The sequence below is a fragment of the Ictalurus punctatus genome, chromosome 25 (genome assembly GCF_001660625.3).
Source record: "Ictalurus punctatus breed USDA103 chromosome 25, Coco_2.0, whole genome shotgun sequence".
NCBI classification, from domain to species: domain Eukaryota; kingdom Metazoa; phylum Chordata; class Actinopteri; order Siluriformes; family Ictaluridae; genus Ictalurus; species Ictalurus punctatus.
Window position 1 is genome coordinate 11,963,686 of NC_030440.2, and position 26,944 is coordinate 11,990,629.

The 26,944-nt window shown below is 38.6% G+C and overlaps 3 protein-coding genes across 9 annotated transcripts in view; 2 read left to right on the forward strand and 1 right to left on the reverse strand.

Moving 5' to 3' along the window:
• Nucleotides 1–8,657, forward strand: sgcb (sarcoglycan, beta (dystrophin-associated glycoprotein)). Of its 2 annotated transcripts, XM_017456186.3 has the most exons (6): nt 1–123; nt 4,369–4,578; nt 5,037–5,222; nt 5,344–5,535; nt 6,914–7,045; nt 7,326–8,657. In XM_017456186.3, the coding sequence occupies exons 1-6, from the start codon at nt 109–111 to the stop codon at nt 7,530–7,532; spliced, it is 942 nt and encodes a 313-aa protein (XP_017311675.1). In that variant the 5' UTR covers nt 1–108; the 3' UTR covers nt 7,533–8,657. The 2 variants fall into 2 exon arrangements, with proteins under 2 accessions (XP_017311675.1, XP_053531694.1); XM_053675719.1 differs by lacking the exons at nt 6,914–7,045; nt 7,326–8,657 and adding an exon at nt 6,425–6,907.
• Nucleotides 7,539–23,631, forward strand: LOC108257981 (uncharacterized). The gene is made up of 5 exons (XM_017456181.3): nt 7,539–9,197; nt 9,515–9,952; nt 14,054–14,223; nt 14,306–14,648; nt 14,774–23,631. The coding sequence occupies exons 2-5, from the start codon at nt 9,526–9,528 to the stop codon at nt 22,591–22,593; spliced, it is 8,760 nt and encodes a 2,919-aa protein (XP_017311670.2). The 5' UTR covers nt 7,539–9,197; nt 9,515–9,525; the 3' UTR covers nt 22,594–23,631.
• The window catches only part of dcun1d4 (DCN1, defective in cullin neddylation 1, domain containing 4 (S. cerevisiae)), a 19,569-nt gene continuing 15,919 nt past the window's right edge, over nt 23,295–26,944 (reverse strand). For all 6 annotated transcript variants that reach the window (XM_053675723.1, XM_053675721.1, XM_053675720.1 and 3 more), the window contains one exon: nt 23,295–26,576. In XM_053675723.1, the coding sequence (XP_053531698.1) occupies nt 26,518–26,576 (59 nt within the window). In that variant the 3' untranslated portion in view covers nt 23,295–26,517. The remainder of the gene's footprint in view (nt 26,577–26,944) is intronic.

Genomic DNA, 26,944 nt, shown 5'->3' on the forward strand with positions numbered 1-26,944 from the left:
ATTCCCATAATTTGTGTAATGTAGTGTTCGGTTTCCCCTCCGTTTTCCAGTGGAACATTCCAGTGTGTGTCGGCGCTGTCAAACTCAGGACAGGGAGGGAGGGTCAAGATGGCGTCCGAGCAGGTCTGTTTATAACTTGAAATAACCTGCTTTATTACAATAATTATCTGGTTTTTGAATCTTAGGTTCTGTGCGAAATGTAACTTTGTTGTTAGTTGGTTGTCTGAATGTATAAAAGTGCAGTGAAGGAGTGTGTTTATGTGTTTGCGGTTTTCTTCATGGTTTGTGTTCATACCGTTTATAACGGTTTGTGGGGAAAAGATTTAAACGGTCTCTACATTTTCGTTTGCTTCGTTCGACTGCTGGTTCATTTTCTTCCCGATAAAAAAAAAAGATACATTTTTTTATCGTGCAGGATCTAGAAGGCAGAAACGGGAGTGTGTGTGATTTATTTTTAGTCATAGCGTTATTCAAAGGGCTGCTTGCAGATAGACAGATTGGCGCGTGCTGCATTCCTGAGCGCCGCTGTGTGGCTCTGCTGGGAATCTTATGGTGCGTTCAAGTCCTGGCGGAAAGCTCGTATTCACGAGTTGAACGCACATGAACGGCACCACAAATACTTATTTACGAGTGAGAAACTCTGGCTTTTCTTTAAAACGCACTTATTATGGTTTTGAAACGTGCCTAATTTTGTTTTAAAGCTCTCATACAATATATTTACATGCATCCAATATCAAACACACTTTAATGTGCTCATAATTTAAACTTCAGCATTACCTTTTTTTCCCCGTGTCACAAACGACTCGTTAAATGATTCATTGTAAAATCCTCCTTTCAGAGAGCATACTCTGCTCTGATTGGTCAGATGTCCCAGTCTGTTGTGATTGGTCTACCGCTGTCAGCAAGCAGCCCATAAAGACCAGAGGCGGGGCTTAAGTCAGGCAGCAGGTTCTTGAAATACAAGCAAATTGCTTAACATGTCTTTGACGTCTTTTTAAAATTTATTTAAATTTACAATAAAACAAGCCAATTTCCTGCACAATATACGATAGCATTGTACAATGACAATATAATATGTAAGGATAAAGTTTACTGTGGCTTCATAAATTGATTATTAACATTTTTAAAAAGATAAACACACATGATGTACAGTCTTTGTTCTTCATTTTCTAGAAGTAGAGTTAAAAGACTTGCTGTTTTTTTTTGTAGTTAATTTAGAGAAGGTACACTGCCATCTCATGCCGACCAAAGTGACTTGAGTAGTTGTAGTTGACGTCGTAGTTACAGCTTCCTAACTTGTAATTACGAACTTCCCAGGAGGAATTGAATGCACCATTATCAAAACCTGAAATCTCTCAATATGATCAGTATGCAGATCCTTTATTCAGTTCTTTGTAGAAGCACCTTTGGCAACAACTTGGAGTCTTCTTGGATTTTTGGGCTGTTTCTTCCATACTTCCTGGCAGATCATCTCCAGTGCCATCAGATTGGATGGGGAGCATCTGTGAACTGCCATCTTCAGGTCTTTCAACAGATATTTGATGGAGTTAAACTCTGGGCTTTAGCTGGGCCATTTGCCCAAAGCCACTCCAGCTTTCTCTTGGCTTTTGGGTTGTTGCCATGCTGAACGGTGAACCTTCACCTGAATGGGCGGTCACACTAGACTTTCAGAGTGCAAATTTCCGTTCACATCCATTCTGGAGACCGGAAATGCAAACTTCATGCAAAGAAGCTTCACATTTCACTGCATTCTAGAGGTTGACCGATTGATCAGTTTTGCCAATCATTCGGCACCGATAACCGATTGCTGGAACTCTCCGCTATCTGCAAATATCCACACCAATAGTTTTTCCCGGTTGCATCCGTTGTGGAGCGGCTGAGAAGGGTCCGCTGTCATTATACAGTACGAGAGCGGCCTCTAGAGGTGAAATGAAAACTATTGCTGACAAATTTTGTTGTTATTTGGAGTGTTTTTTGATTCATTTTGGTCTCTATTTTTATTTGTTGTTTGTAGTATTACTTTTTGGTTCAGTTTGGATCTATATCTTTTATTTGCATTAATATTTATTGATAATTAATATTCATATATTTTATTTTTAAAAAAGTACAGTACATTTTCATGGTACAACCAGTACTGTTTATTTTTTGTAATTTTTGTATTAAAAACTATCGGTTGATTAATTGGTTATCGGCAGGTACTGCTCAACTTAGTTTTCGGTCGAGCTCTACTGTGTTCCAAAGTTCAAGTTTGGTGAGCTCAGACCTGCGACTTCATATCACGTGAAGACATGTGACCATTAGAAGATTTGACATGCCATGGCATGACCGCTTCAGAAAATCCAAGATAGAGGAAGCACTGATTATAGCGGTGTCGTACCATCCTGTTTTATACACCATAGATTTAAAAGAATATAAAATCAGCATAAAAAGAGAAGCTGCCTGGATTCCGATGTCGCTGCATACAGGAGCAAATGGTATATTTTAACATTGAAACAAATATTAATAATAGTGCAAGCACGTCGGAATATACGATGTGTGGATAAAAAATTACCAACACTTTGGCGCCCATATTTGCAGCAGTCTCCAAAGAAATTTTGCATGCTGAAAGTCCAGTATGACTGCCGCTTGAGTCCCAGGTTCGAGTGCACTCTAGGGCAGGTTGTCTTCGAAGAACTTTCTGTATTTGGCTGTATTCATCATTCCTTTAACTCTGACCAGTCTCCCTGTCCCTGCCGCTGAGAAGCGCCCCATAGCGTGATGCCACCACCATGCTTTGCTATACGAATGGTATTAGCCAGTTGATTAACAGTCCCTGGTTTTGCCAGATGTAATGTTTGCATTTCACTCCAAAGAGTTCAGTTAAGTGTCAGTCACATGCCTTTTATTCAGCTGTGGCTTCTGTCTCCCCACTATACCATAAAGGTCTTCTGAAGCTCTGGGTTCTTGGTCACCTCCCTGAACAAGGCCCTTCTAGCCCGGTTACTGACTTTTGCCAGCCAGCTCTAGGAAGAGCCCTGGTCGTTCCAAACTTCTTCCATTTAAAATGTTGAGGAATTGTTTTATACCCTTACCCAGGTCTATGTCTCAACACAATTTTATTGCGGAGGTCTTCAGAGAGCTCCTTGAACTTTGCGGCTTGTTTTTTTTTTTTTTTCCTGTGTAACGTTCACTGTGAAGCGTTGGACATTATACACACTGTTGTGTGCCTTTCTAAATCTTTCCCAATCAGTTGAATTTCTCACAGGTGGACCCCAGTCACGTTCTAGGGACATCTCAAGGTAATCAAAGCAGTAAGGATGCACCTGAGCTCAATTCGGAGTGCCTTTCGCCAAGGGAATACATACTTATTTCATGAGAGATTTTAGTTTTTAATTTTAATAAATTTGCAAAAAAAATTAAAAAAAAAAACATATTTCACTTTGTCATTATGGCTTATTGTGTATAGAGTAATGACAAAAAGTACATTTAATTGATTTTAAATTAAATCTACAACACAGTAGAATGTGCAAAAAATAACACTTTTGTGCTCCTCACCAGTTTCTATAAGCAAACCAGTAACCTCAGGTTACACAACAGATGTCGACATGTGGTCATTTTTTTCCAAAAAAGTAAACCAATATTCAGAAACCAGGTGGGAAAAAATAAATATACACAATAATTAAGTAACATGTAGATCCACTAAATTGAAGTAAACGTTTTCTGTAGAAGTTTATCAGTGTCTCGCATCATTTTGGGAAAAATTACCCACTCTTCTTTACAATTCATTGATATTTGAGAGCATTCACTTATGCACAGCTCTCTTTAAGATCCTGCCACAGCATCTCAATGGGGTCGAGGTCTGGACTTTGACTTGGACATTCCAACACCTTGATTTTTTTTCTTCTATAGCCAATCAGATGACAATATGTGGGTGTGCTTGGGATCTTTGTCCTGTTGCATGACCCAATTTGGTCAATGTTTAATGGCCCGACTGCACCCCAGGCCTCCGCGCCCAGCATCAGTATCTGATCTCACTAATGCTCTTGTATCTGAATGAACACAAATCCCCACAGCCACACTCCAAAATCTACTGGAAAGCCTTCCCAGAGGAGTGGAGCTTGTTATAAAAGCAAAGGCAGGACCAACTCTGCATTAATTTCCACCGTTTTGGAATGGGTGTTTATGGGTGTGATGGTCAGGTGTCCACATACTTTTGGCCATGTTGTGTATTTTATATTGTTAATTGTCATTATTTTTCTAAAACAGTAGGAAATAGTAAAAGCCTTCTATGAGCAGTTGTGTCCAAGCCTTTGAGGGGTAGAGTAAGTGTATGAGCATGTATAAGTGTGTAATCACTAAAATAACTGTCCTCCCTTTCCCTCCCTATAGGAGAGCTCAAATGGTCCGGTGAAGAAGTCAATGCGGGAGAAGGCCATTGAGCGAAGGACTGTTAGTAAGGAACACAACAGTAACTTCAAGGCTGGATATGTGCCCATAGAAGAGGAGAGACTGCACAAGACAGGGCTGAGGGGTCGAAAAGGCAACATAGCCGTGTGCATCATTGTCCTGCTCTTCCTGCTTGCACTCATCAACCTCATTGTGAGTGAATCTGACTGGGAGATTTGTTTTTACTCGTCATTTTTCAAGCATCACTGTTCTTACACTTTTCACATTCTTACACTTTCCGATCACGAGGCAGCAGTGCAAGGAACCTGTCATGCAGATACAGGTCACGAGGTTCAATTAATGTTCACATCAAACATCATAATGAGGGAAAAGTGTGTGTCTGGGGGCCAAATGTCTTAAGATCAGCAGTTTCTGAAATACACACACCAGCCTGTCTGAAACCAACAACCATACCACGTCACTGAGATCGCATCCTTTTCTCCATTTTGATGTTTTATGTGAGTGCTGTCACAAGCTCTTGACCTGTATCCGCATGATTTTGTGCATCGCGCTGCCTGCACATGATTGGCTGATTGGATAATGGCATGGACAAGCAGGTGTTCCTAATGAAGTCGTAATGGCTCCCCTCGTGCGTTCTTACTGTGTGTCAGATAACTCTGGTGATCTGGACAGTTATTCGGATCGGCCCTAATGGCTGCGATAGTATGGAGTTCCATGAGAGCGGCCTGCTGCGCTTTAAGCAGAAAGCTGACATGGGGGTGGTCCACCCACTGCACAAGAGCACTGTGGGAGGGAGGAAGGACCAGGACCTTGTCATCACTGGCAACAACAACCCGGTGAGTATGGATAAGACTTCTCCTGATTAGTCTTTGAACCTAGACCCCTAGTTAACAGCTTTTTTTTTTCCTCCATGAATCTCAGTGCATGTCCATTTGTGTGAATGTGTGGATGCCTTAGGTGGTGTTTCAACAAGGGAACACCAGGCTAAGTGTTGAGAAAGACAAGACGTCTATCACCAGTGACCTGGGCATTTCCTTCACCGACCCACGCACACAAACCACCTTCTTCAGCACAGACTTTGATAACCATGAGTTCCACTTACCCAAACAGGTCAAAGTGCTCAATGTGAAGAAAGCCTCCACTGAAAGGGTGAGTGTTCTTCTTTCACGTTTTCATTCTCATCTCCCCAATATACATCACAATATTCTTCTGTATATCTGACACATACTTAACTTTTTATTCATATACGAACAGGACATGTTGAAAATGGTTTATATTTCTATAGCAGAAGAAAATAGAAGTAAACTGAGGAATAGAACAGCACGAGAAAGTTCGCTATAATATATTAACCACGTAAACAAAGAGATTAAATTATCAGAACTAATCATGTCAGATAATGTTGTGGTCATTTAGAATTAGACTGGCGTAAACTGCTGGATCAGATGGATAAAATGTCAATGAATTATGGATAAACAAGTAGGAAAACAAGCTACTATAAGAGCGTGATTGGGGTAGATAGCTAATGGAGACGTCGGAATAGAAAAGAAAAAAGAATTTATTTAAAGTATGTTCATTTCATTCAATTAAATTCATAAAAAGTAACTCCATGGTTTAGGTCATAAAACACGTGTTTTTAAAAAAAAAAAAAAAATTATTTGTACATTTTATTCTTTGATGTTCTTGGTTCAGGAGCTAACATTGGTTCGAAAAAAAGAAAAGATGAACCATTATGTTTTCACACTATAACGTTTCTAGTACATATGATTTACCTAACTTTTCACTGCTCTTAATAATAAGTTCCCGATACAAATTAATTCACAGAAAACAATTATTTTGCTGGGATTTTATTCTTAGATGATTCTTGATTCTTGACATTTTTAAGCTAACTTTTTTTTTTCTCCACTGCTGTGTAGTATTAGTAAAGTATCTATTTATCTATACATCAGTTACCCTCTTTTGTACACATGTGCTTCTTCACCAAGCTGTTGGTACAACATTGGAAGTAAATGATTGTATTGAATGTCATTATATGATGTAGTATTACAGTTTCCCTTCACTGGAACTAAGAGGCCCAAACCTGTTCCTGCATGACGATGATCTTGTGCACAAAGCCAGCTCCATGAAGACATGGTGTGTTAAGGTTGGAGTGGAAGAACTTGAGTGTCCTGCACAGAGTCCTGATCACAACCCCACTGAACACTTTTGGGATGAACTGGAACACCGATTGCACCTCAGACCTCCTCACACAACATCACTATATGATCTCTCTAATGCTCTTGTAGCTGAATGAACACAAATCCACACAGCCACGCCCCAAAATCTAGTGGAAAGCCTTCCCAGATGAATGGAGATTATAATAACAGCAAAGTGGGAATGAATCTGGAATGGGATGTTCAACAAGCACATATTAGTGTGATCGTCAGGTGTCCACATATTTCTGGATATATAGTGTATAGTTCATGGACACCATTTAGAGAACCTGTGATATAAAGGCAATATTATTAAAGGTGAAAATGTGATTTTACAGATCACTAGCAATGCATCGTCCGATCTCACGATCAAAGGTGATGGCAAGGCCATCATTCGTGGAAACGAGGGCGTCTTCATCATGGGCAAGACGGTTGAGTTCAAGATGGGGGGTGATATTGAGCTCAAAGCTGTGAGTACTGTCTTCTGCTTCAGAGCTGCTTATCTATCATTCAGGTGTCTCTGTGTAACAGTAGAGATTAGATAATTGGACAGGGATACATGAAATTTTGCAATGAAACCTAGACTACGAGTCCTGGACTACGTATGCAGGACTAATTTGAGGGTGTTTATTCCTATTGATTGAACCACTTTGGTGGCAGGATCTTCAATTAAACTTTAATCAGTGCACGACAGAATTCTGTGACCCTTCAACCTCACCAGGTAATCCGTGTTTCCCATGTCATACACAGGAGAACAGCATCGTTCTGAACGGCTCCGTGATGTTTAGTCCATCGCGCATCCCTAACACCTCTCTGGCGGGTGAACTGTACTTCAACGAAGGCCTGGAGAGGTACAAGCTCTGTATGTGTGCAGATGGGACCCTGTTCCGAGTACAGGTCAAATATCCCAACATGGGCTGCCAGACCACAGACAACCCCTGTGGAGCGGCGCACTGAGAGCAGGGAAATTCCACAAGACTTACACACACACACACACACCCTAACACACCTGTCTGTGTTATTCAGAATTGATAACAGCTCTGCAAGATAAAGTTGTTTACTTCAACACAAAATCATGGTAATTTTTATACAGAGATTGGTCAGTAGCCATAATTACATCAAAATTAAATACACTCATTCTGATTTTGCAGTAGTGATCATACTCGCTTTCGTTTTATAATTACTTATACATTTAAACCGTGCCCTAGACAAACACTCATCTTTTTATTATGTAATGACATGGCCATAGAGCTGCCAATGATTCATCATTGATTCACCTTGGCATTTTTATAGTTTCTAAAGCTGATTTGCTCTTTAACTTTCCAGACATGCAGTATGATGTTTATGAAGGTTTTATGAAGATTTCTGGTGGATGTTTTTTCATAATGGCGGTATTCTTTTTTTTTTTTTTTTTTTTTTTTTTTTTTTATGATTGTAACAATTCATGAAATCCACATTATTTCTCTGGAACATGGTGCAACCTCAAACTGCTAAAAGAAAATGCAGACAGCCTTGTGGGTCGTGATGGACTACCCAGGGTGTCTGAGATATTTATGCCACTTCTTGTGCTTTTATATATTTCTATATAGATGTATGTTGGCAACTGTATATGGCTCAGTTGTCCAATATTGACTTTAAAACAAATCTCAGTTCACTTCCTCATGAAACTGAAACGTATTAGCAATAACTTTGAGAGTCTTTGCTCTGTGTTAAAAGGGATGACCTGTTCACCATACGGTTTAACCCTGTACTTATAAGTCACTTAATCTGCTTAACTGCTGTTCCCACCAGTTATACGGTTGATAAATAGTACAATGGCATTATAATTTGATTTGCATTTGAAACGTTATGTGTTCTAAGTGCCCGATTATGTTTACTTTATTTAACAGTGCCATAGGATTTTAAAAACATCACAAATGGGCACAGATGCACTTCCGCTTAAGGATAAAATGATTTTTGTCAGTCATATTATATGAACTTGTGTTGTGCTTTAAATAATATCCTTGATAAGATGGAAAAAGAAACCATGTGGTATTTGAGTTGTTTGATATTTTGTGCAATATAACACTTATTTTGTTTGGATTGTAGTTTTCATGTGTAGTATTTATTTGACTTGCGTTGTTTTCTTTTTAAGAAGTGTTCAGATGATGACCGCGCTGCGCTTTCACTAATGGTCATCAAGTCCGTGTTACATGCATACAAGCGGGTGCCGTTTAAAAGGGAAATAATTTGTCATTAAAATGTTTGCATTGACTAAATAAACAAGGATTTAAAAAAAAAAAAAAGTTTTACAGCTTTTCTTAAGTGGTGATTTATTTATATCTAATTTTACCTTTTGCTTATGGAGTCTTTTTTCTTTTATTATTAAAATGCTTTGGTGGAGGAAAACCATAGTAAGAAATTAACTTATACACATGATTGGCTGCGAGTTATTTACAACAGCATCTGTGTGTGTGTGTGTGTCCATGTTCATGTGCTTCAGCAATACAGTGCAGACTTTGATCTTAGGTGGGTTCGAATCAAAGTCAAAGAATTTCACAGTCACAACCAAAGAGTTCGGATGATACGTTCTGAGCAAGTATTATAGCGTTCCCTCCGAAGTGGCTTTGAACACTGTATGAGGTAGGTAAAAATATTTTCTTTTTAACTGTATTTGTGGGGGGGGTTTTTTGTTTTTTTTGTCAGTGTAGTCAAATTGCATTTATGTCGTAATGATACAAAGGGTTATTTAAAAAGTTTAAGGCAAAATCATATTGACATTTAAATAACAAAACATAAAATAGAAACTGATTTTACTCACATTTGTTAGAAGAAAAATACACACACCATAGGGATTAAAAAGAGCATGATGTCTACATTATATAATTTCTTCAAGTACTGAACACACTGGAAATCTGACATAGCTGTTGGTACAAAACTTCTGTCTCTATATTGTATAGGGCTTGCTGTGATGTTAGTGTCCAGCGTTGTGCACTGCATAGCAGTTCTGATTTTCCAGCTGTGGGGGGTGCAAACCCATTCCCCTATCCCTGCCTGTCCAGCCTCCTGCGTATGTGAAAAGACTTTGCTCGTCAACTGTGCTTCATTGGGCCTATCCAAGGCCCCTTCACATATCCCAGCAACTGCCACTGCGCTGGATCTATCACATAATGCCTTGCATTCTCTGGCTCCTCCCGGGTCAGGCCACATGCATTTACGGGGGCTTCAGCATTTGTGGCTGGGAAATAATTCACTGGAGAGTCTATCCATGTGTTCAGGGATCCAAGGTATTTTGAGCACTAGGAGCCTGACTAGAAGAAAACAGAGATGTGTGTCCTGGGCACCTGATCTACAGTCGCTGTCTGCTGACAGAAACCAGCTAAAATGTCTGCCAAGAGGTGAGAATATCAGCAACTTGCACACATGGGCACACCCAGACTATTTCAGAAACCTCATTTATGACCTCATCAGCTCCAAAAATCATGCCACTGTGGCAACAGTGATGTCATAATAATCCACAGTCATTAAAAGGAATAAAATATGATGGGGCATTCTTATAGGAAAACAATCAACGCCATGCAGAGGGTCATTAAAACCCTAGAGTTCATTATTTTCCTATAACAACATGTTAAACTTTATCGTACTTTAAAAAAGCTACAAACAGTCCCTTCACCACCTCTCTTTTTTCTTTCTCTTTAACTTAACAAGATAAAATGCAGCTCGTCATATGTTACCAGGAAACTGGGAATTCCTGAAGATTTTAATGTGCCATAAATCTTAATGACTCTGGGGACTCCTTCCGTAAATGTTCAGTTAACGTCTCCTTATTGAAAGCATCGCGTATCAACAGTTATATATTGTCATTGTTAAATAACAGCCTGTTTTAAACCATTTATTATTTGTCTTAGATCAGAGGTTCTCAACCTTTTGTAACTAAAGCTCCCAAGCCTTCCCTATCATGTGCCCCCCCACCCCAATATTGGAGGAGACCAGGTATAATGATTATCTATTCTATATAAAATCTCTCTCTCACACACACACATTTTATATAAAATGTATATGTGTGTATGTATATATATATATATATATATATATATATATATATATATATATATATATATATATATATATATATATATATGTGTGTGTGTGTGTGTGTGTGTGTGTGTGTGTGTATATATATATATATATATATATATATATATATATATATATATATATATATAATAAGGGTTTTGATAGTTGTTTTTCTCTTTTGTGTTTTTGTACTTTTTTAATAATAACTTATGATTTTTAAAAATAACTTACGACTTTTATAAAACTATATAATGGACAGGTATGGTAGATGAATGATCAAAAATGTTTCTGAATACTGTAACTACTTTGAGAACTAGGCTGTAATAACGTGGACTATTTTACATGTAAAATATGTTGCATTACAATCGTCTTGCGTTCTAAAAATATTCGCATAAGAATGATGTAAATTGGGACATTGTTAAATCTCCGGCTCTCAGCCCCTCACTGAACAGAGCAGACGCAGAGAGAGGTGAGAGTGCAGCGGGAAAGCAAGACCTCGCACTTGTAGGACAGTACTGGTGACATTTGGAACCGCTGTCTTAGATTATGTTCATCATATGCTGTAGGATGTCCCTGTGACTTAGCTGTTTCTATAGAAACGATAACATATTAGAACAAGTACAGAGTTGCTGTTATAGAAAATGAATCATCTTCTGACCAGTAAAAATCCAACAGCACTGTATTATAATAAATGTTTTAATAAATTGAAGACAAGGTGTTCATGTATTAGCAAGGTCCTTTTCTAAAACCCACCGATCATCTCACATGTATCATACCTTTGCTGTGGTGGTTGTGCCTCTGTCGTTCACAAATTCCCCTGTTGTAAATCACTGTTTAATACTGTAATCCTTGGACCTTTCTTGTGTAATATTATGGACATTTATGAATCCCTGGTGTCATTTAACCAATGAAAACACCCCCCACTGTAGTGTTAAAGGGCTGGGCACAATCATTTCAGTGTTTTATTAGGGGCTGTAAAGAAAAGAGATGTGGCTCATCACATTCCATCCTTATCTTGTCCATCGTGTTGTTCGTGTTCTGTCTGCCATATGTGTGTGTTCACATGGGTGCGTTCCAGGAATGTTTCTTCTTGGCAGAAGAAACATTTTTAGGTATATAAAAAAAAAAAGAAGATATTTTTACATTATATTGTAAATGACTGTTCAGTGTTAATCAGCGTTGGAGAATATCTACCATTTTCACATAATTGAAAAATAGACCAAAGACTACCATATTTACGAATAATAGACCAAAGACTATCAACATTACCATAGGAGAGTAAATAGGACAAGTAAATAATGCCATCTATACCAGCTTTTACCACACCTGAACCAAGTTATCACAAACGTTGAATACCTGGTACAATCGTGCTTAAAGTCTCAGTTTATTATTTAATTATTCATCCTAATAAGCATTTTTTCAGTAACTAACAGGTTTTAAATCAGGATTAAGGCAGTAGAAGGGTCATAAATGTTTCATTTATGTGTTGTTGCTCCCGCTCCAAATTAAATCCTGGTAGATACTATGAATTATTCAATAACAACAGTGAAAGTATTAGAAAAGGTATATAGTTATAGTATAAGTGTGAAGAATATAAGTCTGAACCACTGGATGAGTTGTGGGAGTTTAAGGGGTTAGGTGGAGCAATAAGGTGGTAGACTGTGCCTGGATCATAAGCATGCAATTTGGCACCATTCACAATTGTAATATTAAATAAATTTTACATCAATAACAATGATTTTATATATAACCACATTTTTTAATTTTTTGTTTTAATATCAGATAGGCATTAGACAAATTATTTTCCATAATAGAAAACCGGTTTATTTTCTGCAAAGGTTTCATTTGGAGTCTCTGGTGAGACCTATCTGTTTTTCCATAGTACTGTTAATTAATGCCAAGGGGCTTTGGTTCCTTTCCGTCCCTATTGGCAAGACCAGGATCAGCTTTCACAACCCAGAGACGTTAAAATACTGTGTTCCAGGCTGTTTGTTGCCCCCTCAACAACAGTCTAAAAGATAGGAAGTTGCCAAAATGATCCCACCACCACAGTGTCTTTGGAAAACCTTGGCTTAACATGGCTGTTCTCAGAAGCAGTATGTGAGGAGGCACATATGAGAGTATCTTTTAGCTGTTTTTGGGTCTGTGTGCATAAGACTCTTCTCTAATAAACCCCTGACCAGTTTTCAGTTCTGCTCAGCAGTGAATATTCTCTGTTAGCTCTTTTTAGTGCACTGACAGCCAATACATTACTTTCCCTACATGAATACTGCTTCATCAGAAACTGCCTCCTAATATAAATGTATAAACGAGGACACCTTAACAGCTATCTGCATTTGTATTAACAACAGAATAGAGAATTATTCAGAATAACGAAAATGCAAACATTTATGGTAGAAATGTCACTACACAATCTTCTGAACTGTGATGCTGTTTATGTTTCATTAACGTATTCTTTTGCGCCAATAAAATCACCTCAACATTACTAGCGTACCACTAGAAATATGTGTGCGGAAAAACATCTTTATTTCATGAGAACCATGTATAAATTGAATAAATGAATACAGGGGTGGGTTTTGTTCATTTAAGTTAAAATTAGTTAGAAATTGGCATCTGATGTCACTTTATAGCACTGTACATAGACTGTACATACATATGTTTTCAAAAGGAAGAAAACTGTAAAATGATCATTCAAGAAAACCAACATTTTAACGATTCATCATCCTAATAAGTCCTATGTGCTGCAACATGCCTTGTATCTCATTTTAAATGCAATGTCTTCTGTGGCAATGATGCCCTCAGATGTAAAGTACATATCCACCAATCATGGATTCCATCACCTAGAATCAGAGCTTATGACTGTGATATAAAAGCCCAAAGCAGATATTCTTCAAATAAAGTATTACCTAATTTTCTATATTTAATTTCCTCGCACTATAATTTTAAGTTGTAGAAATACATGGTGGTGGGGCAAGCTTAAATAAACTTTTATCTGACATTACAGTCAAATATAGCAATTAATAATTATTTAAATCTTTCTTACTGTAAAAGATAGAAGGCAGGATGTATCGATACGTAAACGTGTATTGGTTAAACCTATAACCTAAAACACAGCAGGGTTGTGTTATTATAAAACACGTCTGTGATGACAGATCAAAAACTACAAGTAGCCTTGCCAAGAAACAACCTAAACACAGGTTAAAACCTTAATTGGTATCTTCATTCTACATACTGTAGCATCCTGATGATCTTTTCACTCAAATACATTTTTGATGCATTTTTCTAAAGTAAACTAGATATCATGAACCTTGCACAAGACATGAAGACATTAAATGCTTAATTCCTATGTATGTACTCTAGCTATGGAGTCACTATCTCCATCATATGTTTATGTAACAGTCAATCTCGCTTCTCCATTTTAGGACTGGGCAATATTCAATCCCTAAAAGTACTCCAGCTCTCCCACAACAGAATCTCTGAGATTGGCCCCGCTGACTTGGCTGGTTGTACTCACTTGACTGAGCTTCACCTTCAGCATAACCTCATCAACACCATCCACCCAGAAGCCTTTAAAGACCTGCAGAAACTAAAGGTAACAAGCCCTGTCTTTAAATATATTTTAAACGTGTTGTGGATGACGCATTAAGAGTTAACGCATCAGTTATATCACCTAGGTCCTTGACTTGAGCTATAACCTGCTGGCTACCATACCTGTGCCAGCCTACCTGTCTCTACGGAACTTGAAGGTGTTGGTGGACATTTCTGGAAATAGGTGGAGGTGTGACTGTAACTTGAAGACAATTAGAAGGTGGCTCAGCTTTGACAGGGAACTAGGTAATCCAGCATGGGAAGTGGTGTGTTTCTCTCCCTCTCACTATGCTGGAAAGGATCTGCTGTACCTGGAGGAATCAGATCTTGCCTGTCCACAACCTGTATACAACACACCTGGTGTCAAAAAAGAGTTGACTGTGGATGAGGGGATGGAATTAATTCTTTCCTGTAGCACTGGCAACCAAGGTACTAATTCAGTTGTTTCATTGGAATTTGGCTATATAGAAATCATCTAACGTGCATAAGTACGACATACTAACAGCCACCACGGTATGCAAGTCATAATTATGAAATGTGTTTCTTTTCTTCAGATTTCATGCACACTCATTGGTGGACACCCCATGGCCAAATCTCTGACAGCCAACAATTCCTTCATATCAGTAACATCACAGAGCATGATGCAGGACTTTATGTCTGCGTCTCAGGATACCAGGAAGAGCATGTGTCAGTTTTCAATCTACGTGTTAGTAAAAGAGTTCATGAGAGAAGACTGCGACGAGAAGCACAAATTGGATCGGTAGAGCTTAATGGAGAGGACAATGGTAATATACAGAGGAATGTGCCAGCTGTACGAGCAGTGCAACAATCTCAGTTTGTATTAGCTGTCTGCCTGTCCGTCTTAATCACGTTCATTGTAGCCTTTATCCTTGGTGTTATATTAAGACCGTTTCTGGAAAAATGGTACAACCAAATACGAAGTAAGAGGAATTCTACTACATCACCTTCAGACTTGGAAACTTCCTCAACTAGACAGAGGCCATATGTGAATGAAGGCTATTCGGATACAGATGACCCAGAACATGAAGTGCGTGAAGGTCCAAGAGTGACATTTGGGCAAGTTACAGAAATACAGGAGCAAGGAGGTGTTCCATATTATGTCACGGTAGAAGAGGGTCCATCTGGGAGCAATACAGATTATGAGAATGCAGAGAAACAGGAATCCTTGACAAAGCATATTAAGGTGCACAAAGAAGTGCCACTAAGAGAGGAAAATAAAGAAATGTCATGCTCAAGATCCACCAAGAACATTGAAAGTAGCAAAAGAATGCCCTATGAATATAGCCCAGACCCAGAAGACACCACAGAATTAGAGGAGAGAAGTATTTCACCTGCATCCTCTCACTCAGATGAACGGCAAGAGCCACAGATGTCTTATGAGCAAAGTGTAGATTCTCCTACAGTCAGCATATATGAAGATGATGATGAACAAGCCAGTACGGACCATCAGGCAACAATACCAGTATTTATTACTGATCCATTTCCATTGAAGATGTCTGAATCGAAGGATGAGAGCGTGGATGAACTGGACCCAGATTTATGGAATGACAGTGGAGAGAGTTTTTCATTCACTGAGGGCTCACCAAGATCAAGTAGTCGTGTTTCACATGTCGCTGTTCTTGATTATCCAATAATTGAAAAAGAAATGTCTGTAGATGAACAGTCTGATAGACCAAGCTCCTGTAACTCAAGTGAAAGTGGAGAGAGTGAAGGAGGACCCACAGAATACACAGTCAACCCAGAGGATGATGAAGACTCAGAAACACAAGTTTCCTACTCAGAAAATGATGACATTGAAAACAGACTTTCCCCTTTTGAAGAAGATACCCTAATTGAAAACCAGAAAACAGGCACAGGAGTTCCATTCAGACAAGACACGATTACCCTGGACCCAACAGAAATACACATGACTTATACTCGAGGGGAGAGTTTTGATGATGAACAGTTTACCGAGTACAAAGAATGCTTTCATTCCTCAAATATTAAGAGTGAGTACAAAGATGAACCTACACAATACCATGTGCATCCTGTTTATAGGACCAGTCGAAAGAACACCAGCCTGATGGGGGAAGACAGATCGCATACCAGTAGCTGTAGTGAAGATGATGAAGATAAACAAGGAGACTACCCCAGGAGACTTGAGATAAGTTTAGAACATAAGGTTCCTAGCACTGAGGCCACACCAGTCATAAGCCCAGACAGGCTTCTCAATATTGACTATGACAACTCCTCAAGCAGTACAGATATAGAGGACAAGCGCAGTAAAGAGAAAGAGAGAGGGATACTTAAAAGTCTTAGTGGGCTAAGTGCACTGCTGTTTAACAAAAGTGGGTCTGGAACAAATAAGAAAGATGTCCAGCCAGAACCCAATACAGCAACCACAAACAGTAAAGGTAATGGGGGCTTCTTTGGCTTATCTGTCAAAAAACAGCAAATGACGCCTTCAGAAAATGTTGACCCTACCACAAATGATAATCATTTCTTTGCAACAATAGGACAAGCTTTTGATAGGCTACCAAAGCTGAAAAATTCTCTCCTGTTCTCGATCTCTGCACCTAAACCTCCACATCAACAGGAGTCTACATCTGTAATAGACAGAATATCTGAATCAGAGAGGCCCCGTATGAGTTCATCTTTTGGTGACAGTATCTTTGGGAAGATTGATCAAGCCTTGGATCCAATACCACGAGTAAAGAGATATCTTCATTTCTCACAAAGTAGGTCATATCCTCCAATTCAAGCTCCACCTCATTCTGCTGAAGAGGAAATCATCTCTAATGAAGTTGTAAAAACTGAATCAAAGAATTGCACTTTCTCTACTGAGGATGATGCCAGGGCAACCACTAAAGGAACTAAAGGAGATGATTTCTTTGGTCAGATAGATACATCCTTTGATGACCTACCAAAAGTAAAACGATATGTTCAGTTTTCACCATCTGTATCACAACTCTCAAATCATTCAACATCTTCAACATCAGTTAACCAAGTGGTTAGGTCTGAGGTAGTGTCAAAAACAGAATCCCCATCTGACTCGATCAGTATTTTCTTTGAGGGACGAAGTATATCACTACCTGCAATACCAAAGGTACAGAGATATGTCCAGTTCACGCAATCTGAGCCTAGAACTGTGCATGAGCTCACTCCAGAAATTAAGGGAGACAGTTTCTTAGGGCAAATGCCTATATCCTTTGATGACGTGCCAAAAGTAAAACAATATGTTCAGTTTTCATTATCTGAATCACAACTCTCAAATAATTCAACACCTTCAACATCAATTAACCAAATGGCTAAGCCTAAGGGAGATTCAAAAACAGAATCCCCATCTGACACAATCAGTATTTTCTTTGAGGGACGAAGTATATCACTACCTGCAATACCAAAGGTACAGAGATATGTCCAGTTCACGCAGTCTGAGCCCCGAACTGTGCATGAGCTCACACCAACCATTAAGGGAGACAGTTTCTTTGAGCAAATACCTATATCCTTTGATGATGTGCCAAAAGTAAAATCATATGTTCAGTTTTCACCATCTGTATCACAACTCTCAAATCATTCAACATCTTCAACATCAGTTAACCAAGTGGTTAGGTCTGAGATAGTGTCAAAAACAGAATCCCCATCTGACTCGATCAGTATTTTCTTCGAAGGACGAAGTATATCACTACCTGCAATACCAAAGGTACAGAGATATGTCCAGTTCACGCAATCTGAGCCTAGAACTGTGCATGAGCTCACTCCAGAAATTAAGGGAGACAGTTTCTTAGGGCAAATACCTATATCCTTTGATGACGTGCCAAAAGTAAAATGCCATGTTCAGTTTTCATTATCTGAATCACAACTCTCAAATCATTCAACACCTTCAGCATCAATTAACCAAATGGCTAAGCTTAAGGGAGATTCAAAAACAGAACCCCCATCTGACACAATCAGAATTTTCTTTGAGGGACAAAGTATATCACTACCTGCAATATCAAAGGTACAGAGATATGTCCAGTTCACGCAATCTGAGCCTCGACCTGTGCACGAGCTCACTCCAGAAATTAAGGGAGACAGTTTCTTAGGGCAAATACCTATATCCTTTGATGAAGTGCCAAAAGTAAAGAGACACATTCTGTTCTCACAATTGGAATCTCATTGCCAAACTTTATCACCATACCATCCATCAAAGAAAAAATATTCACTAACTGATGAGCAAATATCACAGGAAATAAAAACATCTCTGGTAACTAAAGATCATGCCAAACCTCACAATGTTGGAGATAATTTCTTTGGACAAATAGCTGCCTCACTGGATGGAGTGCCAAAAGTCAAGAAGTACATTCAGTTCACACAGTCTGAAGTATTTTCTGAAACTCTGTCACCATACGTTCCCTTAAATGAGATGCTACCAACCATACGAAAAGGCACAGAAGTGAAGAGAAATAATCTACCATCTAAAGATTGTAATCCAGTTGTTGATGAATACAATATCATTGGACAAATAGGTGTGCTCTTTGATGGTATACCAAAAGTAAGGAGAAGAATTCAATTTACAGAACATTCACCTCAGCCTCTTGAGTCACAGCCTCCGTCCTCACTCAAACAACGAGTGACACCTGCGGTCACAGCAAAAGGAATATCGTGTTCCATATCTGATCCAAAATCAAGCCAGAGCAAATCTAATTTCTTTGATGTTATCCACGTATCCCTTGATAATATACCAAAGGTTAACAGATCTCTTCAGTTTACACAGTTGGAAGCTGAACCTTCAAATCAGTCAGTCCCTTCATTCTTTGGACAAATGGATACATCTTTTGATGAAGTCCCAAAAGTAAAAAGATACATTCAGTTCATAAAATCTAAACCTCAACCTTCAGCTCAGTCTCCTTCAACATCTGTAATTACAGAATGTGTCACAGCAGAGTTCTCAACAAAAATGCAGTCTAAAAGATCCGAGGCTGAACTAAGTCCATCCATTAAGGGAGACTATTTATTTATGCAAATAGGTACATCTCTTCATGAAGTGCCAAAATTGAAGAGATACATTCAGTTCACACAATCTGAGCTTCAACCTTCGTCACCCTCATTGCCTGTAATTACAGAATGTGTCACACCAGAGCTACTGCCAAAAATGCAGTCTACAAGATCTGTGGATAAATTAAGTCCCACCATTAAGGGAGATGATTTCTTCGGTCAAACAGGTACATCATTTGTTGGAATGCCAAAGGTGAAACGATACATTCAGTTCACGCAAGCTGAACCCCACATACAACCTCCGCTGTCGCACTCTTTAACCAACATGACAGAAAAAACAATACGTCCTAGCTCAGAATTAAAGAAGAAAGATTTAGCAGCTGAAGCTTACATCCAACCAGCTGCTGGTGAACACAATTTCTTTGGACCAATTGGTGCATCCTCTGGGATACCAAAAGTGAGAAGATACATTCAGTTCTCACAGCGTTCTACTCAGCCTTCATCTGTGTCTTTACACAGACAAATAGTTACACCAGTTTTGACAAAACTAGAATTAGGGAGGTCCAGTTCTTCACCTGTTGATAGCAAGTCAAATAATGAAGACACTTTCTTTAAGAAAATGGATGCATCTATTAGTGAGCTGCCCAAGGTGAAGAGATATATTCGGTTCACACAAACACATTCAGCTCCACCAAAGTCTTCAAACACCCATGGAGTCATAGTTGATGTAGCAAAGGAAAGAGAATTATGGGGATCGGATTTATCCAGGGTTGCCATCAAACCTCCTGCACCAAGGGTACCAAGGGTACCAAGGGTACCAAGGGTAAATAGATACATTCAGTTTACACAATCTGACCCTTCTCCCTCAAGTCAGTCACAATCTCCAACTGAGAAAATGACCAAAAAAGAATGGAAGACGTTAGGCTCCTCAATCAGTAATGATGCTAAATCAAGCACAAAAGACACTTTCTTTGATGGAATATCAGCATCTCTTGATAATATACCAAAGGTAAAGAAAGCTCTTCTGTTTACACAATCCGAGAATCAGAATTCAAATCAGACGGAAGTCCCACAAAAAGTCAAACCTCAACTAGTGACAAAATCAGAATCTGTTAGTTCCAGTTTGTTTTCTGACAAAGATGTCCTTCCAAAAAAACAAGACAACTTCTTTGGGCCACTTGGTGTATCCCTTGATGAAGTTCCCAAGGTAAATAAATATATTAAATTTTCACAATTTGAAGCTTATCCTCCAACTCAGTCTTCTGTAAACATCAAAGGAGATCAATCTCAATCGTCATTTTTCAAACCCCAAATAGTCACACCAGTGTTGGCAACAAAAACAGAGTCTAGTAGTGCTGATTCTTCATTCGAGAAAAAACACAGAACAGATATTAAGGGTGACACTTTCCTTGGACAAACAGACACATCTTTTGATGAAGTGCCAAAAGTAAAAAGATACATTCAGTTCATAAAATCTGAACCTCAACCTTCAACTCACTCTCCCACAACATCTATAATTACCGAATGCATCACACCAGAGTTCTCGACAAAAACACAGTCCACAACATCCGAGGCTGAAGTAAGTCCATCCATTAAGGGAGATGATTTCTTCAGTCAAACAGGTACATCATTTGTTGGAATGCCAAAGGTGAAAAGATACATTCAGTTCACGCAAGCTGAACCCCACATACAACCTCCGCTGTTGCACTCTTTAACCAACATGACAGAAAAAACAATACGTCCTAGCTCAGAATTAAAGAAGAAAGATTTAGCATCTGAACCGGCCTCTGATGAACACAATTTCTTTGGACCAATTGGTGCATCCTCCGAGATACCAAAAGTGAGAAGATACATTCAGTTCTCACAGCGTTCTACTCAGCCTTCATCTGTGTCTTTACACAGACAAATAGTTACACCAGTTTTGACAAAATCAGGAAGGACCAGTTCTTCACCTGTTGATAGCAAGTCAAATAATGAAGACACCTTTTTTAAGAAAATGGATGCATCTATTAGTGAGCTGCCCAAGGTGAAGAGATATATTCGGTTCACACAACAACATTCAGCTCCACCAAAGTCTTCAAACACCCATGGAGTCATAGTTGATGTAGCAAAGGAAAGAGAATTATGGGGATCGGATTTATCCATGGTTGATGTCAAAGCTCCTGCACCAAGGGTACCAAGGGTAAATAGATATATTCAGTTTACACAATCTGAACTTTCTCCCTCAAGTCAGTCACAATCTCCAACTGAGAAAATGACCAAAAAAGAATGGAAGACGTTAGGCTCCTCAATCAATAATGATGCTAAATCAAGCACAAAAGACACTTTCTTTGATGGAATATCAGCATCTCTTGATAATATACCAAAGGTAAAGAAAGCTCTTCTGTTTACACAATCCGAGAATCAGAACAAAACAACAGCAAATGATAAATCCAATAATGCTGCAGATAATTTATTTGGATCTTTAGATTTATCTATTAGTCAACTACCAAAAGTGAAAAGGCATGTTCAGATCATGCAATCAGAACCTTATCAGTCATCTCCAGTGCCATTAAAGTATTTAAGTCACTCAAAATTGGAAAGCAAACAAAGTTTCCCATCTGAGGAGGAATTCAAACTTACTACAGAGGAAAATGATTCCTTTGGCCGAATAGATGGATTACCAAGGCTAAATAGATACATTCAGTTCAGGCAGTCTGAACCTCATATCCAAACTTTGTCCCCATCTAGCTCATCCCAAAAGTGGGGATCAATGAATATAGGAACAGAATCAAGGACGTTCAAGACAAATGTAACACCAGCAAGGCCAAAAAAGTCTCTCGCGCTTACATATTCTGACCAATATGATCAAAATCAGCCCCTTTCACGGATACAAGATGCATCATCTGCAGTGAAAGTGACTACAGAAACTAGTAGGCTAAACCAACTTCCTGAGCCAAAGAGATATCTGTTCTCATCAAACCTAGATGGGCAGCCAGATGACGCATTTATTCAAGTAGAAGAGGTATTCAGACGGACAAGTTCAAATACCTCATCTGGTGACAAGAAATATGCAAACACACAAGGATCAAGCAGTAGGGCACCGTTATCTACAACAGAATCTGAGACCATATTAGAATCAAAGTTGTCTGGTTTGGGTGCCTTGTCCAATGAAAGGGCTGCTTTGCAAACAAGAAAGCATCTCGTTATGGACCCTGCGCTTCAGGACGTATCCCAATCCATCAGTAATAAACTTGCAGCTTCTTCAGGAGACGATGATTCTAGAGAGTATCTAAGAGACAGCTCTCTGGCCCGTGAAAGGCAGGAACGAAGAAGATTATTGTTTCAGCAGAAGAGGCGAGCAATGGATGGGTTCAGTTTGACCTCTGAGTCTTTCACATCTCAGGAAAGTGATCAGTAGGGAAGCTTGTCAGTTAAAAATGGAGGAAGATCCACTTCCTACTGAACACAGGGTGTCTACAGGAAGTAAAAGGACTGCAAACTTCAAGGAAGTAGATGCTTCAGAATCTGACAGGAGTATCTCATCCCTCAGATCCAAGTCCTGTGCGTGCTTTGAGATTGATGGGATTCAAGACGACGTTTGAGGTGTCTTTAATATATCCTACACTATTTAACTATGTAAAAAAGACTGTATAATTTTATACATCAATGTACGTATGTTTAAGTAAATCACAATAGAATACTGATTTTAGAAACAGAAAATTTCACTGAGACTAAATTGCTATTTAGTTACTTTTCATTTACTTCTGGTGAGACACTAAATATACAAACATGCACACTGACTGCAAAGGGTCTTTCACAGTTATATAAATTCATTTTAGCATTTATCTTATTTCCCTTGTCTTTTTATTATTTTTTGGATATTGTTCCCAAGACACATTATAAAACAAACAAGAAGGAATGTATATAAAGATTAAATGTCTATCGCAAAGCAAGTCAGAATTAAAAACTAAACACACTTTGGAAATGTATGGTTTTTATCTTAATATTATTAGAATTATTACAATAGAAGAGCATGCTTGGGTCTTAGATAGCAGCATATACCTAGCACAGGAAAGAAAAGAAAATAGAGAAAACGTATAAAAGATTAAATGGCACAAATCGTTAACAAACCTCTTTATATACTGAATGTAGAGATAGGTTACAGTGAAAACAGACACATATACACACATCCATACATATATATACAGTCAGATGAGATAGTCAACCAAGCCTCCCTGCATTAGCCAAGACTGCTAGCAAAACGGTCTTAGCAACAGTCGTAACACAGAGATCTGATAATCGAACACTGCCACAGGAACACAAGTACCTATAACGATGTTAAGTTATATTATCTCCAGATTGCACGTCATGGTCCTTCGCCGCCAAATACTGATTATAACCTAATTCAAAAATGTTTCACCTTTACAAAATTGTTTGCTTTGTGCAAAACGCAGGGCTTATTTGATTTATTACACGTCAGCTCACCTATTCTTGTAAACGCTGTAAAAGAACACATTTGGTTATCACCGAAAGGCAAAATCATAAACCAAAAGAAGCTGTTACTCTTTTAATGGTGCGCAGATATTATGTGTTCAGTGCTTAGAATTTTAATACATGAAAAGAAACACATCTAATAGCAAAACTATCCCAACCATATACTTCATTACACTGTTACAGATTTAAGGTAATTACACATTCTTGAATCAGATTTTCTCATGGTAATTACCTAATTATAGTCATGAAATGTAGTTCCTCCCACTACATGTTCTAACGACATCGAAAAACTTATTTATTCAATTTATGCTCTTTGCATTGTATATGTTTCGAGTTTTTTTTTTTTTTTTTTAATGATTTTTGCATTACAAACAGACTGATTGAAACTGTATCAAATCATAAAAGAAAAACAAAGCATAAACAATACATCGGCCACTGGAATCTGTCGTTATGTTATTCTTGCAAGCACGTAATTTCAAGTGCATAGATTCAGGTGCTGCAACGACTTCTGGGTGGTGTAGTTAAGCACGTGCTGAAAATGGTGAGTAAAAGAAAGCAAACGGAAAACGTTTTGGCGAATGAGGTTGAACGTGTATTTAAGCGTTAGATATCATGACAATCGTGGTTTTCATAAAACAATGACTCCATGGCTGTGAAAAAAAAAATTGAAAGCACAGTAAATTCACAAATGCCTGTACAAAAAAAAGGAAAAAGAATCATAAAATTTCTCACACACACAAAAAAAAAAATTCATTTATACTCAAGACAGCTCTGCATGAAGAACGCATGCACTTTTTTGTCCACTCAGATGACACAGTCAGAGGCAAAAGTGAACATTTTACAAATGTAACTAGAATGTTAAATGGTTGCTATGCAACAGTCACTATGGGCTTACGGTCTTGCCGTGGAATCATGTTTCTCATCACATGTCCCTTCCACTTCAAGAGACAGCCTCGACATGTCATTTAACGTGAACTGAAGGAACACTTGTTTGAAGTAACAGGAAGAGGGGGAAGAAAAAAAACAAACAACGTGTCTGTGGGAGATCTATTAAAATAAATCGTACCCAAATAGATTCTACTTGGAGAGCATGAAGGTATAAGGGCACACTGTTGCATAAAACATATGGGCAATGACAAATACAGCTCTGATAGGAGAAGCAATGGGAAGAAATCTGAGATCAAATTTAACATCGTATTTAGAATTAGAGTGACCAAAGAAGGGCAATCTGCAGATCTGTGTGCAATTTCTTTTTCCCATTTCTAGCCTTTCAATTCTTACTTTCATTTGAACTCCCTTTAGCAATGCTTTCTTACATGAGAGATTCACTAAGAAAAAATAACAATGGAATAAGAATGACAGCAAAACTACTTAATAACAATAATCCTCTATTCATGTTGGCACAGTAAAAGATTTTTTACCATATTGCCCGAGAAATATCAAACTTTTGTATGGTTAACAAAATCATGTTACATTACTCGCATGATCACATGAAGGACATGAATATATTTAGCCTCAACTTGTTCATATTTTTTTTATTTTATTTATTTATTTTTTTTACAGCCATTGCTTCATCTGTAATACCAAAGACAGAGAACTGCGGATTTGCACTTTTGCGCCATGCCCCCAAACTCAGTAACTTAAAAGAAAACAAAGCATAAAAGTCAAGTCAAAAGTCTTTCTCCAGAACAGCGACCATGTTAGGCAAGGTCTGAACTTTTAAAGCAATAACGCACATAGTCAAATTATGTGCTATTTAAAGATGTGGACTAAACGAGGAAGAACGACGATAAATAAAAGAAGTCAAACACATCTTTTAGAGGATTGGGGGGGGTGGGGGGCAGCACAATGGCAGGTAGTTGTTAAATATGATAAACTTATACGATTACCCTGTGTAATGAATCTGTTTAAGTTAATCTGTACAACGAAATAGCAATGAGCACTTCAGAAAATATTCTGTAAGATGGGCCGATTTAGCACTTTTATCTTTCATAGTTCACAGTTAATAAAACGCCACTGTGGTAACTTTTAATCGGGTTGTTTAAAGGAAAGTCTGCCTTATTAAGATTTCTTTTGCAAAGGCTTGTTTTGTTTTTTTTAAAAGTACACACTGTAACAAGTGAGACTTTTAGGATAGGTGAGGATCTGATGTTTGGTCACTGTAGCAATGGCTATTTCGACTCATTTGCAAGCCTTTTTTTTTTAAATCATCATTTTAGATGATTTTTACACGAGTTTGTATTTTAAATGAGACCCCATAATGTTTAAATCACCTGGCATTAAGAAGGGAACTATTTTGGTATTTACCCTAGCATGTGGAATATCACAGATCACCCCTCTTAAACACCCATTCAAACATTCACAGTTAGTCACGTCACAGTAGGGTGGCAGGGAGTGGCACTGAGCTTGGCCATGTGCTTTCCCATGATGCACTGCAGGTTGGTCAGGACATCAGGTAAGAATTTAGGGCTGAGGTGCTGTCTCACCTAGTCATCATCAGTGTTAACGCTCATACATAACCCTTATGAAAAGGGCAACATTTGAACGTTACACTATGGAACGCTGACACTTTTTCACACACACTCACACACACACACACACACTCACACACACTCACACACACTCACACACACTCACACACACTCACACACACTCACACACACTCACACACACTCACACACACTCACACACAAATTCACTGGCAGGATACCTACAGTCTGCCCCACCGGGTCCTGTTATGTTTTGTTTGTAAGGACCATGTCTAAGTCATTTCTTTCACTGATGCCACAGTGCCTGTTGCCGATTAGTTTCTAGTTGTTGGTGATGGTAGAGGCAATGACGGTTGTTGCTATGACGACATCTCTCGGTCTTTGTACCACTCCACAAACTCATCCAACAAAACTGGCCCTGAAATACAAAAAGTACAGTAAACCCTATAACAATGTCTCTAGAATCCCCCACCACACACAAATTTCTCCACACTTTGGTCATCTGCCAATTCCCACCATACCACAGCTACTAACCGGGGCTTCCTCCAAGACATGTGAAGCCAGCCAACAGCATCTTTTCGAACTGCTGCTCATGCTGCATCACAGGGTGGTTTAACACACTCAGAGGAAAGCGCTATCCACCCTCTTCTGCATACATGAACTCACACTGGCTAGTATCACTGTGATTGATAGTGTGAGAGTGTATATAGAAAGCACAGCCAATTTTGCACCCTTGGATGTCTGTGGCATCGTCTGGATTCAAACTCGACGATAGGACGAACTACG